The 18,297-nt window shown below is 38.7% G+C and overlaps 1 protein-coding gene across 2 annotated transcripts in view; it reads left to right on the plus strand.

Moving 5' to 3' along the window:
* Positions 1-937: 937 nt before the first annotated feature.
* Positions 938-18,297, plus strand: part of ZDBF2 (zinc finger DBF-type containing 2) — a 31,468-nt gene continuing 14,108 nt past the window's right edge. The window contains exons 1-5 of one of the 2 annotated variants that reach the window (XM_046019544.1): positions 938-1,172; positions 5,821-5,873; positions 6,626-6,703; positions 7,734-7,838; positions 14,597-14,724. In XM_046019544.1, coding sequence (XP_045875500.1) covers positions 7,779-7,838; positions 14,597-14,724 — 188 coding nt within the window. In that variant the 5' untranslated portion in view covers positions 938-1,172; positions 5,821-5,873; positions 6,626-6,703; positions 7,734-7,778. Of the gene's footprint in view, positions 1,173-1,340; positions 1,464-5,820; positions 5,874-6,625; positions 6,704-7,733; positions 7,839-14,596; positions 14,725-18,297 lie in introns of those variants that run through there. The other variant, XM_046019545.1, reaches the window with a different exon arrangement.

The following is an 18,297-nucleotide window of genomic DNA, read 5'->3' on the forward strand; positions in this document are numbered from 1 at the left end:
TGGAGAAATTTAAAAAAGGGACAAGGTCCCTAAGCTTTAAAAAAAAAAATGTAATGATAATTATAACAATGGCCAGAGAACAAGGTAGCTCATTCTAAGATTATTTTTTACCTAAAACAGAAGCTCTCCCATTGGAGGCTCTCTCCATTTTAGGGATGATTATTTTCCTTATCACAGATTTTCATCGATTCAGGTTTGTGTCGCCCATTACAGTCAGCTGTTTTTGCACAGCACCATGTTCGCAGTGGGTGGTACAGAACACCACCGAATGACTGAGGGGATTTTGGTTAATATTTGTAACCCTTTCATGCGCAGGGCAGGTCTTTCAATACCTAACCTCCCTAAGGCTCAGTTTTCTCCAACGGTAGGATTCCTAGTCAGGTCCTCTCTAAAGGGCTGCCCTGAGCACGAAGTGCAAGAACACATGCCTAAGCCTGAAACACTGTGCCTAGCACGAAGTAAGCGCTCATTAAACCGCAGGGTTTGTGGGCTGCAGCTCACTGCGGCAAACACGCGAGCGGCGCGAACGCTGAGCCCTCGGAGCCGCATTTGCCTTTCGCCCCTGCCTGAGCTGCTGTGAACGGGCGAGCAGTCTCCCTCGGGGCCCTCAAATGCTAGAACTTTGGGGTCTCTCTCGCCCCCCGAGTCTGCTGTGAGCCCAGGCATTTTGGTTAGAACAGGTTTGATTTTACAAGCTCCCGAGTGGGGCCCTGACCCCGGAGGCAGTGTTCGCTTTAAAAGAGCTCGGGGAGGGGAGCGTGGGGGCGGGAGGAAGGGGGCTCCAGCGCCGGGGGCGGGGGTGGGCGGGGGGCGGTGCGCGGCTCCTGCGTCAGAAGGGGCCCTGTTTTTCGCACCTTCCCTGACGTCAAAGCTCAATCAGGACCGCAGCGCTACGCTCCCGGTGGATGTCTACGTGGGCTGAGTCGTGACTCGGAGCCCGGGGCTCGCGAGTGACGCTCGCACTTCGCCGCTCCTCTCGCAGCGGCGGGAGAGGCCGGGGGCTCCAGTGTCCGGCTCCGCGGGCTGCGGGCGGCAGGCAGCGGGCGGCCGCGGCGCCCTGGACGGCCCCGGGGGTCCGGGCACCGCCATGGAGCCGGAATAGGAAGGGAGCGCGCCCCCCGGTCCTCGGCCGGCGCCCAGGCCCGGAAGGAATCCAGGAGGCCTCCGCGGAGGTGAGAACCGCGCCGCAGAGCACCGCGCCGGGCGCGGGCACGGGCGCGGGCGGGGCGAGCCGAGCCGAGGCGGCGCGCGGCCAGGGCGACGCCCGCGGGCTCCGTGCGCGCGGCCGGGGGTGGGGCCTGCTCGCCTCGCGCCCGGGGCGCCTTCTTCCTCCGGAGGGGCGGCGGGACAGCTCGCCGGGCTCCCGCACCCGTCTCGCAGATCCTCCTCGGCGTCTCGTCTCCCCACTCCCCTTTCTGCACCTCCTGCGGCAGCGGGGCCGGCGTCTCCGGGCCCGGATCGAGGTGGCTGGGGCGTGGGGTGGAGGTGGGGCGCAGGCTGCCTTGTGCTTCTGTCGGGGGGCCCTGGGTCGGAGGGGCCCGCGGACGGGGCCTTGGGCTGGGCGGTGGGGAGGGGGCTGCCCGCCGAGGTCGGATTTGGGGCTTTGTACCCGCAGGGACTTGCGGGGGCACCTGTGGGGCCGAGATCCGGAGCCACCTGTCCGCAGACCCCCTTCCCCCAGTGCCCTGCGCTGTATCCAGCTGTCCCCAGACCTAGGCCTTTATCAGTCTCTGGCGACTGGAATTTCTTTTGGGAGCGTTAGATTTTTGTGTGAACGATCGTTTCACTATTGTGGCGCAACAGTTGTGTAAATCTGGGCAGATTACGCCGTCGTTATTACGTGCTCCTGAGAAGGCCCTTTGCAGCTCCTAACGTTATCCGTCGCGATGGTTTTGGCAGCGCGGGGAAGACGTGCATAACGAGATGCTGGCTTGCAAAGAGCTAAAACGTTGTTTTTTTTTTTTTTTTTACCCCCAGAACAGAATTGTATTTAATTTGTTTTACAGCAGTTATATACTATCGGGGAGGGGGGGGAACCCACTGAAAAAGCCCATAGCAATTTCATCCTCAAGGGAGTCAGTATTAACAATTAGGGGTACGTAAACGCATATTCGTGTTACATAAAGGGGGATACTAATGTAATCTACCTTTTTTTTGCTTAATGCGTTGTGGCTTTTTTCTGTATCAGTGCATAAGCGTCTTTGCACTGCCTTCTTACCTTGCACTGATTTGGACCCAGAGCCTGGAAGGCAAGAATTTTCTTCTCCCTGCACCGTGGCCAGTGGCCAACCTTAGTAAAACTCGTTAGAGATTTGACAAAGTATCACCGCAGTGGCCAAGATATTGGATAGAAGAAAGCTGAATTCAGGGTTAACAGCCATCTTCTGTAAAGTATTGTCGGTTCTGCTTAATGTGAGGCAGTGTTTTTTTTTCAGACTGCAGTTTTCATCCATTAGTGAACTGTGAAATTAATTTTGTGGGTCATAGCTAGCACTTGAAATTAACGAAATAAGATGGCATAGGAAATATCAGAATGCATTACACGTAGCAAGGATATTTTGTAAGCTTTGTTTTAACTGCGTGTGTGTTTGGGAGGGCTGGTGCGTGTGTGGGGTGCGTGCGTGTGAAGGTGGCGTTGCATGTGTGATTGCGTATGTGTACTGGGTTGCGATATAAAATGTATTGCTTCCTCTGTGCCATACTAATTAAGTTTGAAAGTCCCTAATGCAAGGTACTGTCAGCACTGATCTCAGAATGGGAGCAATGATGCAATTAAGCTAAACGTTATCTTTACTCTTTTCTTTGGAATATGTGACAGTGTTTATTGCAGCAAATTAGATTCCTAATTATTTGTTTTCTCATAATGTTAAAACAATCAATTAGCATTCTTGAAAATACAGAGATGAAGTATTTTTTATGGAAGTTAAGAGGTTAGGAGCATAAACGGCTCAGATTGACCTAGGGTCAAATCCCCCTACACTGTTTGTTGGTGTGTGACCTGGAACAAGATACTGCTTTTCTCTAAACCTCAGTTTCCTGATTTATAAAGTAGGAGTACCCAGGACACCAGTTTCTTAATGGCTGTTTGCCATTCAGGTAGGATAATGTATATGAAACTGTTGACATAGTGCCTAGCCCAGATTAAGTATTCACTAAAATTTAGCCATTATTATTTTATTAAGAGTGAATGGAGGGTCTAGGATAATGCTTGTCACCAGATGCAGAAGATGGATAATCCAAACAAGTGGGAAGTTGAAAATGAGTTAATATCGTAAGGGAAGGGACACTGAAATAAAATGGTCTTTTTATTTCATTTGGCCATTGTTTTGTGATCGCTCCCCAATTGTTTTCCTATTGCTGGACAGGTAATTTAGATGATCTTATTCAATAAACCCAAAGGCTTTCTGTTGTCTTTTTGAATTTAATATGAAGTTGGCGTCTCTCTCGTTAGGTGGTTGAAAAATGTTTCCCATAGGGATTCTGGATTTTGTTAGCTCTTATTTCAAAATACCGCAGTCAGCTTGGGAAACACACGCTACAACTCTGAACTCATTTCAGTAGTGTGTTTATCTCTGCAGTGGGTACAGATCTCAGGTGTGCAAGAAATAGACCAAAAAAATGCAATTTTGAGACATTTGTGTTGAAGTCACCTCAGGCAGTTCAGAGGTCTTTGTTCACGGCCCCCCATCAGTTTATACAGTTTTAATTGTTTCATGAACCAATGAAATAGATTGTAAGCATTGTCTTTTTGTATAGCATTATTATTTTTATAAAAAATGAATGCTTTGCACTCAAAGGAAAAAAAAAGGAAACGCCATTGCTAGAGTACTTAATTGGGTGTGACAACTGTAAAAGGTTGAGGGAAATCTTAAATGTTAATCATAATACTGCTCTCAGTTTTAGAAATGTCTTGAAGTTCTTGTTCTATTTTAGAGGAACCAAAGTGAAAACTCATTGATGGTAAATTATTATGTGGTTTTATGAAAATATGAAAAAAACACGACTGGGAACTCTAGCTGTCTTAGCCACAAAAAACGTCAGTGAAACAAAAAGCTTAACTTGGCCTTGAATCAAACATACATGTTTATATATTTTAGGTTAGACAAAATATTGATGATGTGTGTCTGTATTTTTAAAGTCTTTCTAATTTTTAAATCATTAACTCACTGACTGCTAGCTCTTATCTTGTCAGATAAGAGGGCTTTTGTCTTACACGGGTAAAATACTACACAGTTATTAAAGATTCTGTTTTGGAATTATATGTAATATCATACAGAGGTGCCATGGCATATGGTTAAGTGAGAGAGGAGGCTATAGGGTAGACTGTATGGTGTCATTCCATTTTTGTAAAAACCTGTTTAGAACAAAGAATGCATGATGAATATTAATGGTGGGTAGTGGGATTATGACTGATTTTATGCTCTTTATTTTTATAATTGTACCATAATAAAAATTTTCCTGATAAAAATGAATAAAAGTAATTTTTTAAAGAAAAAAACTCACGTGTGTTTTCCTAATTTGCAAGCATAAATGAGACTAAGTCTTTGATCTAATACTGATCCTTTGAATTTGGATATTTTGGATGTTAACTAATTTTTCCAATATTCTGCAAAATGGTGCTGAATATTTTAACTTCCCCTGTGAAAATCTCCCTTCAAGAGGGAATAACCATTGCCCCACAATTTTCTTAAATTCTGTTCCAGAATTTTCTTAAAGCTCTCTGTATAAACTGCCTTCCAAAAAAAATATCCACACTGCCTAAATATGTAGTCTAAACTCTCAAGTTTTCTTTTAAATACAATATGTTGAAACTGGATCTACTTTTCTTGCTTTATTGCCCCTTAAATTTTTAAATGAAATCTTGGCTCCAGCTGAACTTGTCAGCTTACTATCTCTAAATGTACCTCCGCTTTCTCGCTTTTGTGCTTATGCGTCTTTGTTACTTGGAATACTTTTTCCTGATCTTTGTTTAAGCAAATCCTACCCACTTTCCAATATCCGGTTAAAAACCACATCCACTGTGACATCTTGGCACTTATTTTGTGCATTTCTCCAATACCACCTGGTATTTTTGCATTCATTTCCTAATGCCATTTTAAACTACTGGAGAGCAAGAAAGCTTGTCTATTTCTCTCCTTTAAAGCCTCTAGTGCGGCGTTCTGCACAGGGTAGGCGCCAGAGATTTATTCTTTGATAGACAATGCTGTCCCGGCTCTTCTGAACCCAAGTGCTGGAATTATTTGTTAACCAGTGGTTCTGGGCAAGGGGCAACACACTGCCAGCAACAGAGCGGAAGAATAAAAAAAAAAATGGATAATTTGGCTTAATTGTCGATTGATAAAGGGAGATGATAAAGAATTGACAGCATTCTTCATTGAAACTAACATAGGAGCTGAGTTATGTGGTTAGTCCAGGACCCAAAGTTAATTTTATGTAAATATTTCTTTCAGACATTTCCCATGAACGTTTCTCATAGGAGGTTATAGCATCTTTGTTCTTAGCCTTACCAGGGACCCAGTTTATTCTTTTGCAGCTGCTCGTTCTCGAAACCCAGAGACGTGAAATACGGGATGGTGGGTTATACCGGTGGGACGTCAGAGTTACTCTGCTCCAGAGCATCTTAGGAGGTCATGTGGGATTCAATGAGTCGTAGTATGTAAAGTGTTTTGTGTGTTCAAGAGTTAATCTTTTTTTTTTTTTCCCGTTGAAGCATAATTGTTATTTTTCAAACTTAACTATGACTCTTTAGGGGGGTACGTAGTTGGCCCATGGAAGATACTTAGGGGGCTTATCTTTTTTTTTAATTGCTTTAATTTACAGATGTTTGCCAGGACTAATACAGCTGATGTAATACCTGCTCTTTCCTATTCAAGGTAGGTGAGTTGTTATTTTATGAATATACCAGGTACCAGTAGAATTCAGAATTGGTAGTAAAAGACCCATTCAGTTGTGAAAAGTAACATAATCCCAGACCCCAAAGAAATGATCCCTTTAATAAGTAAGAATTTTATTAGTGCATAAAAAATGATGACTTATGTCATTGCTTCAGCCTGTCTCAGAATCACCTTAGAGCATTTTAAATATGCATGATATGCCTGTGCCTGGCTCCCTGCCAGGCGATTCTGATTCGGTAGGATTTTCAGGTGGGGCTTCTCGCATGCAAAGTTTTAAAAATGCACATCCCGGTGCTTCTGAGTCATTGTAGCTCATTGTCATCACGGCATGTATGTGACAGGAGGTGATAGAGATGTCATAGAAATGTCGGATAATAACGCGGAATGGGAATGGGAAATAAAAATGGTAATTGAAGACTGTAAGTGTTGAAGATCAAAAAAAACTGAAGTTCAATTTTGTGCTTGATATTAAGATTCGTACTTTAATTTTGCCTTTCATTCAATGATTGTTTTAAATATATTTTGAAAAAAGCATTTAAAAGTTTGTTATTTTATGATTTTCAAAGTTCAGATTTAAGTGCTACGGTTCTTTCAGCTGGAAAATTGCTCTGTCTATAAATACAACTAAAGCTTGTTTCATTTTGCTGTTTCAGGTCACTAAATGAAGTAAAATAATAGAAAAAAGACCGTATTTTAAGGAAATTATTTTTTTATATACTCTTCTGTTTCAGAGGCTGGTTTGATTGATTTATTTTCCCTGTAAGCGTGGAAGTCAGAAAGTCAGAGTTTCTTACAATAAGACGTAACAGGTAAGGGAATGTTATGGTAGCATTTTCATTTAATAAAACTCTTCTGTTTTCTTTGATTTCAAAGCTGTGATTTCATTTTTAAAGGATGATTTTAATTAGTAAACTTTTTGTGTTGCAGAATCATCAGAAATACTCAACACATTATAGGATCATTCTGTTACATATTTTCCAGCAGACAAGAATGTTTAAACTAATTAGAATTAAAACTTGATGACATTATTTCTTACAATTCTGTTTGCACTTTAATGAAACAGCTCCAAAACTGAAATTGTATTGATTCATTACTTAACATAATCAGTATTAGTAAACACTGTGTCAGTAAATTAATTGCTTGTATATCAGAATTACTTGGGGAATTAAATTCTAAATTCTAGGTTGTGTCTCAGCCCTACTAAATCAGAATTTGGGGGAATAATTTTGATATTCAGCCTGGCTTGTGAACCACTGCAATAATGCAATGTTGAAGGATTATAGTTTTAAGGGAGTAGGAACGTGGGAACTTTATTTGTGGAGAAATCTCATTTCACCGTTGGAAAAAATTCCTCATATTTAATTTGTTTTATGTGGTTGTGAGAAGTGTCTTGTGTTTCAGACATGAATTAGTACTTTTGATTCTTAAAGACTCTCTCGGATAATTTATTTTAAATTCTGCCCCTTTGTGGAGTAAGCCAAAAGGTACGTGCAGTATCTATTTTCGTGACAGACTTAGATGTTAAGTGTGACGCGGAGTCTGCTTCTCCCTCTTCCGCTTCCCCTGCTTATGCTCCCTCTTTCTTTCTGTGTCAAACAAACAAAGCAATCTTAAAAAGAGAGCGAGAGAGAGGAAGATGCGCAGCTCTCACCTGCACTCCAGGCTCACGGATGGATGCCGCAGCTCACGGCAGCCTCGCCTAATTCCATCATCATCAGAAAGAAGAGTGCCTCGGACTCGAGGATGCACTTCTGCTCTGTGACACTGTCATAGCTGTTTTCCGCACAGTAGTCGGGAATGATTGTGTTTTGCCATTTCTCTTTTTTTTTTTTTTTCCAGTTTGAGTTTTCCAGGACCGTAGCCGCTTGACTTTGGTCACTCACCATGCAGGGCAGACAAGGATACTGCAGCTACTGCTGCGTGCGCTATAATAACCTGGAACAGGTGAGAGGCCCCTGCGAACGTGCTTGACCTCAGAAGACCTCGTTGATTTCATACGTTAAATTCATTTATTCGTCCCCGGGAGGAGATCGTGTTGCAAATCTTCTGGTCGGTGGACACTGTTTAAGGTTCTCAGGGCGAGACTGTGAACAAATGCAGCTACCTTTCTTCGTGAAGCTTGCTTCATAGTGTGCTAAGACAGAAAATAAATAGTCACATAAATTTTAATACAGGGATATGTCCGATTGGGAAAGATGTTACAAGGAAAACAAAAGAGAGAAGAGAGGGCAGTTTTAGATCGTGTAGCCAGTGCAGTGAAGGAAGTGAGATTCGAGTTGAGATTTGAACCAAGTGTGGGATGCAGGCTTGCTTATCTCTGGGGGGAGAATTTCTACGTAGAGGGAAGAGAGAACGGAGACCGCAAGGCAGAGGGGTGGTCAGCATGCTAACCCGAAGCCGGCAGCCGGTGTAGCTGCAGTGCCGGCCAACTGGAGGGCAGGTGTTAAATGAGAGGGGAAGAATTCAGAGGGTTAGATTCTATAAGACCGTTGCAGAGTAAGGGAAGGACTTTGAAGTTTAGGCTTTAACACAACAATGTTTAAAAAGTTTTGCTATAGTTAAATGTAGCTTTCCCCCCCTCCTATTGTTGCTTGTGTTTTTGGTGTCATAAAAGATTGCCTAATCTGTGGTCATGAAGATTTCTGCCACGTATTTTCCTCTAAGAATTTTAGTGTTTGTTCTTACATTTAGGTCTTTGGTTCATTTTCAGTTAATTTTTAAAAAAATATATTGTGATTTTAATTACTTCCTAAAAGCCCTGTCTCTAAAGACAGTCACATTGGGAGTTGGAACTTCAACATGCGAATTTTGGGGGTGGGACGCAATTCAGTCCCTAGCAATTATATTGCTTTGAGTTTTAGCTGTTAAACCAACGTTGCATCCCTGGGCTAAATCCCACTTGGTCGTGGTGTTTAATCCTTCTGTATGTTGCTGGATTTGGTTTGCCAGCATTTTGTGGAGGATTTTTATATCTATAGTCATACGGGATATTGTTTGTTGCTTTCTTTTCTCGTGATGTCTTTGCTTAATGAACTGAGGAGTGCTCCTTTCTTTTCTTTTCGTTGGAAGAGTTTGTGAAGCCTCGTGTATGGACATTTTGAAGCAAGTCTTCATGGTAGTAGTACCTGTAGTCCTCTGACAGGGGTTGTTAGCTTGGAAGAGTCTCAAGGTTTTCTTCAGGGTGTAGGCTGAGGAATTGTGTCATAGGTGAAGTCGTAACATAACGAAGCTCTGGTCTGGTAGTGCTGGACTGGTTTATCCCAAGTGAAATCTAAGACAAATTGTAGTACATAAAAATTCAACTATATAGTTGCATTTGTTTGAATTGTCAACAGTCATCATTTAAATTCATACTAAGGACATATTTTTATGGTGAATTCTAGATCTCTGCCTTAAAAAAACTTTCTAGTGCTGGTTATAAGCATGAGGCAGCAGGTAATAAGTTTCAAAGCTCTCTTTAGTGTTTCTGTCACAATTGATAATTATAGCATCACTTGACTGGAAGATTATTTGTTGAACTTTTGATAGTAATAAAACATACTAAATCTTTAACTACAAGCTGTATTCGGTAAGCACTCAGTCTAACTTTTTCTTAAGGTTTAAAATAGTTTTTTAGACATTTGGATACTCATGCATTAAACAGACATTAAAAAAACTGTTGATGACAATCAAAGTAATATGTGCTAAGTATAAAGGTTAAATAAATTCATTTTAAAAGGTTTAAATAAATAATAATTAAATAAATAGATTAAAGAAATGGATAAATTTCATGGCTTTGGAGAACTTTTAAGGCAGTGGAGAAATACAGCGCCCAAATCTAGGTGAATGTTCAACAGAAACAATGGAAACCAAAAGACAGAATACAGCTACCAACGCAGAATTCTATGCTTAAGAAATACATCCTTGAGGGGCGCCTGGGTGGCTCAGTGGGTTAAAGCCTCTGCCTTCGGCTCGGGTCATGATCGAGCCCCGCATCGGGCTCTCTGCTCCGCGGGGAGCCTGCTTCCTCCTCTCTCTCTCTGCCTACTTGTAATTTCTGTCTTTCAAATAAATGAATAAAATCTTTAAAAAAAAAAAAAAAAAAAAAAAAAAAAAAGAAATACATCCTTGAAAAAAAAGTGAAATAGAAGTATTTTCAGAAAAAGAAATTAAGTGAATTTGTCAGCATCAGCAGATCCTTACTGAAGGAAATCCTAAAAAGAGGTCTTCAGGTAGAAGGAAAATGATTCCGGTTGGAAGCTCAGAGAGATGGGAAGGCATGAAGATCAATGGAAAGGCGGTAGGAGACCTAAATGCATAGTATCTCACATGAGGGGTCAACAACAATGGCATAGACACTGTAAAGAGAGTAAATCAAGTTAAGTCCTTGCTCAAGAAGAGAGTAAAAGTAACAAATAATTTTGTTGCTTGTTATAATCTGTTACTGCTAATAGACTAGAAAAGAGCCTAGCCTATAACTAACTGCCAGGTTAACAGAAAGGGAAAACTTGGAATAGTAAAAAGCAGTCCATGAGAAGGCAAGAAAGAAGAGAAATAGGGACGTCGGATAGGTAAGAATAATAAAAAACAGATTTAAAAATAAAAACAAAGCTTAAATAGAAAGATATCGTAGAATATTAAGTGAAAATAGACTTGGTGCTTGGAATTAAACTATATTTAATATTTTATTGGAGATTCTAGCCAGGGAAATAAGGAAAGAAAAAGAAATTAAAATGACAAAAGTTTAGATAAAAAGAAAAAAACCTGTTATTTGTACACAGTGTGATTGTGGACATAGAAAATCCTAAAGATATCTAGGTAAACTGTTAGAACTGATAAGTGAATTTATTATTTGTTTAATTAAAAAAATTTTTTTTTAGTGAGTTTAAAAACTTCTTGGGCCAACATAAAAGGAAATTGTATTTTTATATTGTAACACCACACAGAAAATGAGATTTAAAAAAGATGCTTACAACAGCATCAGAGGACATCAACTCTTAGGAATAAGTGTAACAAAATATGCATATAAAGTTTTTATATAAAAAAGTATAGGGGCGCCTGGGTGGCTCAGTGGATTAAGCCACTGCCTTCGGCTCAGGTCATGATCTCAGGGTCCTGGGATCGAGCCCCGCATCGGGCTCTCTGCCCTGCAGGGAGCCTGCTTACTCCTCTCTCTCTGCCTGCCTCTCTGCCTACTTGTGATCTCTCTCTCTGTCAAATAAATAAATAAAATCTTTAAAAAAAAAGTATAAACATTGAGAAAGTTAAGAAAAATTAAATAATTGGTGTGCTATACCGTGTTCATGGTTTGAAAAATCAATATTATAAGCATGTCATTTCTCCTCAAATAAATGTATTCAGTGAAATTCCAAACAAAATTCCAGAAAAATTGTGTTTAATGAAAATTAAGCCAATTCTAAAAATATGTATGTACATGCAAAAGGCTAAGGAAAACTAGGATACTCTTGAAGGAGAAAAAGAACAAAGTCAGAAGTAATAAATATCCAAATTTATTACTAAACTACAGTCTTTAAGACAAGGGTGCAAAGTCAGAAAGATTATGGAAATAAACCAGAAACTCCAGAAAAGACTCTGGAGTCTTTGATTTGTGACACATGTGGTGCTAAAGCATGGTGAGGGCAGGAATTGCTTCAGTAAAGGGTACTGGGTCCGTCGGCTGTCCATATGGAGAAGAAGAAATGAAACTCTATTACTATCTCATTCTGTACAAAAGGCAGTTCCAAGTAGATGATAGATGTAAATATTGCAGGTAAAACAATAAAGCTTCTAGAAATCAATAGACATCTCCATGATTTTGAGGTAGGGAGAGATTTCTTAAACTTGTAACAGAAAGCACTGGCAAAGAAAAAAAAATGGTAAATTGGACTGCAGTAAGAAGCAATGAGAGATGATTAAAAAGGTGGAAAATGCCCTGTAACTATTCCTGGAAAAGCTGTGGACACACACACACACATACACACACACACACTCTTTATGATACCCCGCCCAAAAGAGAAAGTGAAAAGGTAAGCCACAGGGAATGATACTTGAAACACATATAATTGAAAGAAGAGCTCATGTCTAGAATAAATAATTTCTAATAAAATAGTTCATTTTAAAAAATGAAAGACTTGAAAGAAATAAGAAATAAAATAGTTCATTTTAAAAAACGAAAGACTTGCACTTGAAAGACAGGAAGAGACTTGGACACACCGTAAAAGAAGATATCCAGGTGGCCAGGAAAATGAAAAGCTATCACAAAAATTGCAAAGCAACAGTGATACAACATGAATCCCCATCCCCCTTTCCAGTAGCTAAAATTAAAGAGCCTGACAATGGCAAGTGGTGATGAGGAGAAAGAGGAATGGAAACTCTGATCCATTGCTGGGGAGGGTGCGAATTCGTACAGCCACTTTGGAAGACTAGTCAACAGAGAGTACTACAGCTAAGTATACGCAAACCTTATGACCCAGAAGTTCCAGTCTTAGACACTCAACAAAAATGCATGCACGTGGGCACCAAAAATCACATATAAGAAAGTTTTTTGCAGTATAATTTATAACAGCCATGAGCTGTGAAAGACACAAATGTTCATCAAGAATGAGATGAATCAATAATATATGGTCTATTCATATGATGGGATGCTACACAGAAATTAAAGCGAACGGACTACAGCTAATTTGGATAAGTGTGAATGTGAAAGAGTATATAGACTGTATGATTATACTTATATAAGTTTAGAAACTTTCAAACCTAATCTATATTGTTAAAATTTAGGTAATAGTTAATTTGGGGGAAGAGGAAAGGAATATTAGATTGGTATGGAACATTAGAAAGGTTCTGAGTGCTCCTTAGTTTTTCATGGATGGTTATGGATGTGTTTTATTTTGTGATGATTTATGGAGCTATACATATGATATGTGCACTTATCTTTATGTACATTTCAATTCAGAAAATCTAAAGAAACTGACACCTTCTGGAATATATAGTGTGGTGTTATCTGCGGTTTGTGTCAGTGCAAGTTTTCCATTTATGTTGACTTTTTAAAATTTTTACTGAGGCAGAGAGGATGAGGTTGGATTTTAGTTGAACCTTTATTTGTTTCCTTGTACCTTTGTTTCCTTCATGAACCAGGAGGGCGAGAGTACTGGGCAGTGGGGAGCTTTGAGGGCAGAGGATCTTGAGACTGTCATAATTTAGACTCTTAGACTGGGGCTAAGGCAGCATCGAAGTAGAACCCTGAAGTCAACGTGGAAGAGAATTCCAGGAGTTGTTAACAGTGGTCAGGAGCTGGCAACCTGGTTTAAGTTCTTTTGGCATCTTTACTATGATATTTAAAATATGACTTTTCCTTGGTATTGTTAAATGAAAATGTGTTATTAAATTGTTGTCAATAACTCACATTGGAAATAGGGCATTAGCAGTATTAGCAGGGAAAGAGGATAAGCTTTAGAGTTAGATGCAGATCGAAACCCTGGCTTTGTCCCTGGCTGCTCAACTGGAGGCAGTTTACTCTAATCCTTTGTGTTTTACTTTCTTTATATCAAAATGGGGAGAAGATTCATACTCAGTGAAAATTCGATGAGATTACTGCGGGAATGGAACAGCACCGTGTTTGATGCGTTACACGGGCTCAGTAGGCTTCTTTCCCACCCTCTTGGCTAGTTCACTGAATGACACTTGTGAACACAGACTCTGTGGCGAGAATACAAAACAGAAAAATTTTTTTAAAGATTTATTTATTTGACAGAGAGAGAGCGAGATCATAGAGACAGGCAGGCGGGGGGGGGGGGGTGCGGAAGCAGGCTCCCTGCTGAGCAGAGAACCCGATGTGGGGCTCCATCCCAGAACTCTGAGATCATGACCTGAGCAGAAGGCGGAGGCTTAACCCACTGACCCACCCAGGTGCCCCAAAATAGAAAAATTCTGTGTATTTATTCCAATATTCTGTTTAAGGGAGGAGTTGTAATCTCTGAGGAAAAATGACGGGCTCTGAAGAAAAATGATGGGCTTTTTGTGCATTATTAATCTCCAACTTTTACAAATACAGTGATCCAACCCTCTTCTCGATTTTAACAGATTTTTAAAATCTGTTCAGTACAAAAATCTGCTCAGTACAAATACAAGAATTTATAAGAAAAAAATTAAAATTACGTATAAGTGTAGCCCACAAATGTAAATGCTTTTAAGATTTTGGTGCATTTTCTTCCATTGATTTGTCTGTACATTTTATTTTATTTTTTATCTTATCTTATTTTATTTTCGTTTGTATGTTTTAAAACCACAGGTTTAGGTAAAAGCATACATGTGATTTTTGCATCTCCCATTTTTCTCTTATCTAACATTTCTCCATGTTGTGTAAGATTTTTCATATTATTTTAGGTAGTTGCACAGTATTAGGTCTTAGGTCATGCTATAGATTTTACTATTAGACACTTTGAAGATTTCCAGTTTTTCGTTGTCATGCTGTGATAAGCTTAATTTTTTGCATAAATTGTCCACATTTACTATGATTTCCTAAGAGATTTAGAGAAATGTAACCACTATATCCAAGGGAAAGAAACTTCTATGTGTTTTGATACACATTTTAGAATTGCTCTGCAAAAAGGCTGTCTCAATTTATACTTCTACCCAGAGTATCTAAATGAATCCATTTGTGAAACTCTCACTTCTGTTGAGTATTACCTGTTTAAAACTATTTAGTGTGTTTTTTCTTTTCATAGCACATGGCCAGTGCCCAGCACAGATACTTGACCACCCAGAATCGACAGAGGATGGGCACCACGAGCTTGATGGAACGTTTCCTGCAGGACGTGCTCCGGCACCACCCCTATCATTCTCAAGAAAACAGGTAAAGAAAGTCGCTGACCGGAATTCCGTTCGTACAGCATTCTTGTATGTTCGATGTTTCTCCCGACTGTTTTTCCAGTCTCGTGCTTCTTAAACTAAATCTTTTCATTAAAGAATATAAAGTGAAATTTTACCTAGTAACTTCTTTTTACTCCAATTTTAAAATCTTTTCTAGCTTAAATAAGAGATTTCACTGTAAAAGATATGGACCGCACCCTGCTTTTTTCTAAATAAAAGCCATAGGTCAATAAATGGTTATCCATCATGAAGGTGTTCTGTTAAGTATATCGTAGGATTAAGCAGGGGAAAATGGTGGGGGCAAAAATAGCTTTTAGAAGATCAGGAACAGACCAGCTGGTGATTGCGGCAGAGTAAGTAAAGTAAGTCCATTCCACCTTAACTGAATTATTTGCTAACTGAAGAGAAGAGGTAACAAACGCAATCGGCTTTTTAATCTGTCAGTGTCTTGATAGCTTTTTTTGTATCAGTGTTTTGGTTGTTTTAATAAAAATAAATATTTTGATAGCATTTAAGGGTTACTGTATGTCAGAGAAAACATTGGTAGAAGATTAGATTAAGTACTGTGTGCAGCTTTGCGGCTATAGCAGTAGGAGATAAAGCGAAACAGATTATTAGCATATCTGTGCAGAATAGTTGAGATAAGCACCAGCAGTAGAAAAAGGATAAACTTCTTGAATGCTTTGTTTTGCAAGTCACAACCCAGAATTGAGCAAATGGGGAAAATGTTTAAAAAAATCAATGTTTTTCTTTAGCTGTTGGAATGATAGACCATCTTGGGCTCAGTATAAATTTCCAGCTTATAGCTTGTTCAAGCAATGCTTCAACGGACATTTTTGTACATGCAGCTATTTCTGTGATGTAGAATTCTAGAACTTGAGCTTCTGGGCTCAAGTTTCTGGGCCTTAGAAAATATTTTCTATTTTTTAACCTTTCATTTTGGAATAGTTTCAGGCTTACAGAAAAGTTGTAAAACTGCTACAAAAACATTGGACTCTTCAAATGTTAAATCTAAAATAATGACGGTACAATGATCAAATCCATGAAATTACATGCTATTTATAGTCCTCCTTCAGATTTTGTCAGTTGTCTTACTAATGTCCTTTTTCTGGGACCAGGATTCAGTCCAGGATCACACATGGCATCTAGTTGCCCAATCTCAGACACTCTTAATCAGGAACAGTTCCCCAGTCTTTGCTTTCAAGCCTTGGACTCTGCTGGCCAGTTATTTTGTAGGATCTCCCCAAGTTGGGGTAGGCCTGACACTTTCTCATGACTAAAGTTAGGTTATACATTTGGAACAAGAGTAGATTATAATTGGTGTTGTGCCCTTCTCAGTGTATTCAAGCGATCCATGATGTTTCCATGTCTCATGGCTGGTGATGTTAACTTGGATCACTTAATTAAGGTGGCTTCTCTAATGTTACTCTTTCCCCATTATAATTAATAAGACTTGTGGAGAACTACTTTGAGACTATGTAAATAAATACCCTGTTTCTCATCTTATTTCCACCCATTTATTGTAAGCGTTCATTGGTGATTCTTACCTGAAACAGTTATTACGTATATTAGCCTCCATAAAGAACAGCTTTCTTGTTAGTTTATTTATCTATTTATATCATTTTAAACTCATGGCTGTGTCTTCTGTGGGTGTTAATAATTTACTGTTACTTATTTTGTTGCTTAGGTGGTGTGTGGAACTTTAAAATTCTTGAGACACTTCCTAGAAGACTATGCCAATATATATACAATTTATATAATATACATATACACCAGTAGTCTATGAGAGTGCTCATTTACTGTTGTTCTTGCTAACACTGGGATTAGCAACTTCTTTTTTTCCCCATAATAGGCCAAAAAGGCATATCCCTTCATTAGCCTTTATTTACTTATGAGTAAAACAGAACATCTCTTTACATAAGTTTTTTTTAATCCATATGTTTATTTTATGGATTATTTGTAGACATTGCATATTTTTCTATTGAATTGTTTCTGTATTTTGGATTTGTATGCAATATTTATAGATAATAGTCTTTTGTATTTTAAATATAATTATTTTCCCAGCATCTGTCATGTGTCTTTCATCTGTGTGTATTGTCCCTTACCATATAGAAATTAAACATTTTGACATAATTAGATGTTAGCAGAATTTTCCTTTATGGCTTCTTTCATGTCTTTTTCTTCATGTCCTCATTTCTGCTTTTAAATATTTTTAATCTTCTTGGACTTTGTTGCCATATGTAGTTGTGAGGCAGGATTTCTTATTTTTTTGTAAAAGTATATTAATTATCTTCATTGATATAAAATGTCATCTGTAGGGACGCTTGGCTGACTCGGTGGGTAGAGCATGAAACTCTTGATCTCCTGGTTGTGTGTTTTGAGCACCATGTTGGGTGTGGAGATTAAAAACAGAAAAATATCATCTGTAACGTAAATTCCTCTGTTTGTGTCTCTATATCTACGTTCCCATCAGTAGATCTGATTTTTAATTCCATTTTTTTACCTCAAGTTTCTTGTTTCATCCCATGCTAACACATTATTTATGTTTATAAGCATTATAAATTACAGAGTTTATTTCTAAAAGTTTTTTCTCTTCCCCCCTTATCTAGACATTGTAGGTTTTTCTATTTTAATCTTTTTGAAATTAGCTCTTTATTTTTTTTTCCTATTTATTGGTTTTCCTTTTTCCTAATTAATTTCCTCAAATTTCCTGGGTGGAGGGGAGTTTATCTTTCTTTGTGAATTAAGTGCTCATTTAGTTAATTTGTGTCTACTAATTCTTTTTTTTAGTGGAAGATTTAAAAGTGTGAGGTTTCCATTTTGCTTACATCTCATAGATTTGACGTGTAGTTTTAAAATTTTATTTATAGATTTCAAAAATTTAGCACAAGAATTATATAAAAGGGGTTTTAATCTTTAAGGTTAGATTTTTAGAGGGCTTTTTGTTGTGAAATTAGTTTAAAATGAGTAGAAATATAGATTGTGATTTAGTTAATTTTAACCACATGCAAATACAGAGGCAAATCAAAGCACCTAGATCGTGATTCCTAACTTTCTTGGGATTTTGCTGAATTGATTTTATGATTCCACCTTACTTCCTTTGCCAAACGTTACAAGATTAATTTTACTTTGAGAATGTTGTGATAGTCTTCTAGGGTTCTGAAAAACTAGGGTAAAATGGTAATTGTACTGCACTTTTATTGATTAGAGTTCAGAAGTGTGAAACATGCTGGAATTTTTTTGCCCTGTATTATTCTGATACCTGGGTTAACTTTTTAATTTTACAAATACCAAAAAAATGTTCTTTCAGTGTTAATTATAATAGATTTTTATGGGAAAGAAATGATATTTATGACATGTTAAAGAAAAGTTGCATGTGGCTGAGCATGTATACATTTCTCTTAGATGATTAAAGCATCTCTCAAATTGAAAAATATTTAATAAAGCTATTTTTTAGGTGTTAATCTGTTTTAAAAAACATTTATTTTTAATAGACTACACTTTTAGGACAGTTTTAGAATAACAGGAAACTTGAGAAAGTAGTACAGAGTTCCTA

Source organism: Meles meles, chromosome 9 (genome assembly GCF_922984935.1).
Source record: "Meles meles chromosome 9, mMelMel3.1 paternal haplotype, whole genome shotgun sequence".
NCBI lineage: Eukaryota > Metazoa > Chordata > Mammalia > Carnivora > Mustelidae > Meles > Meles meles.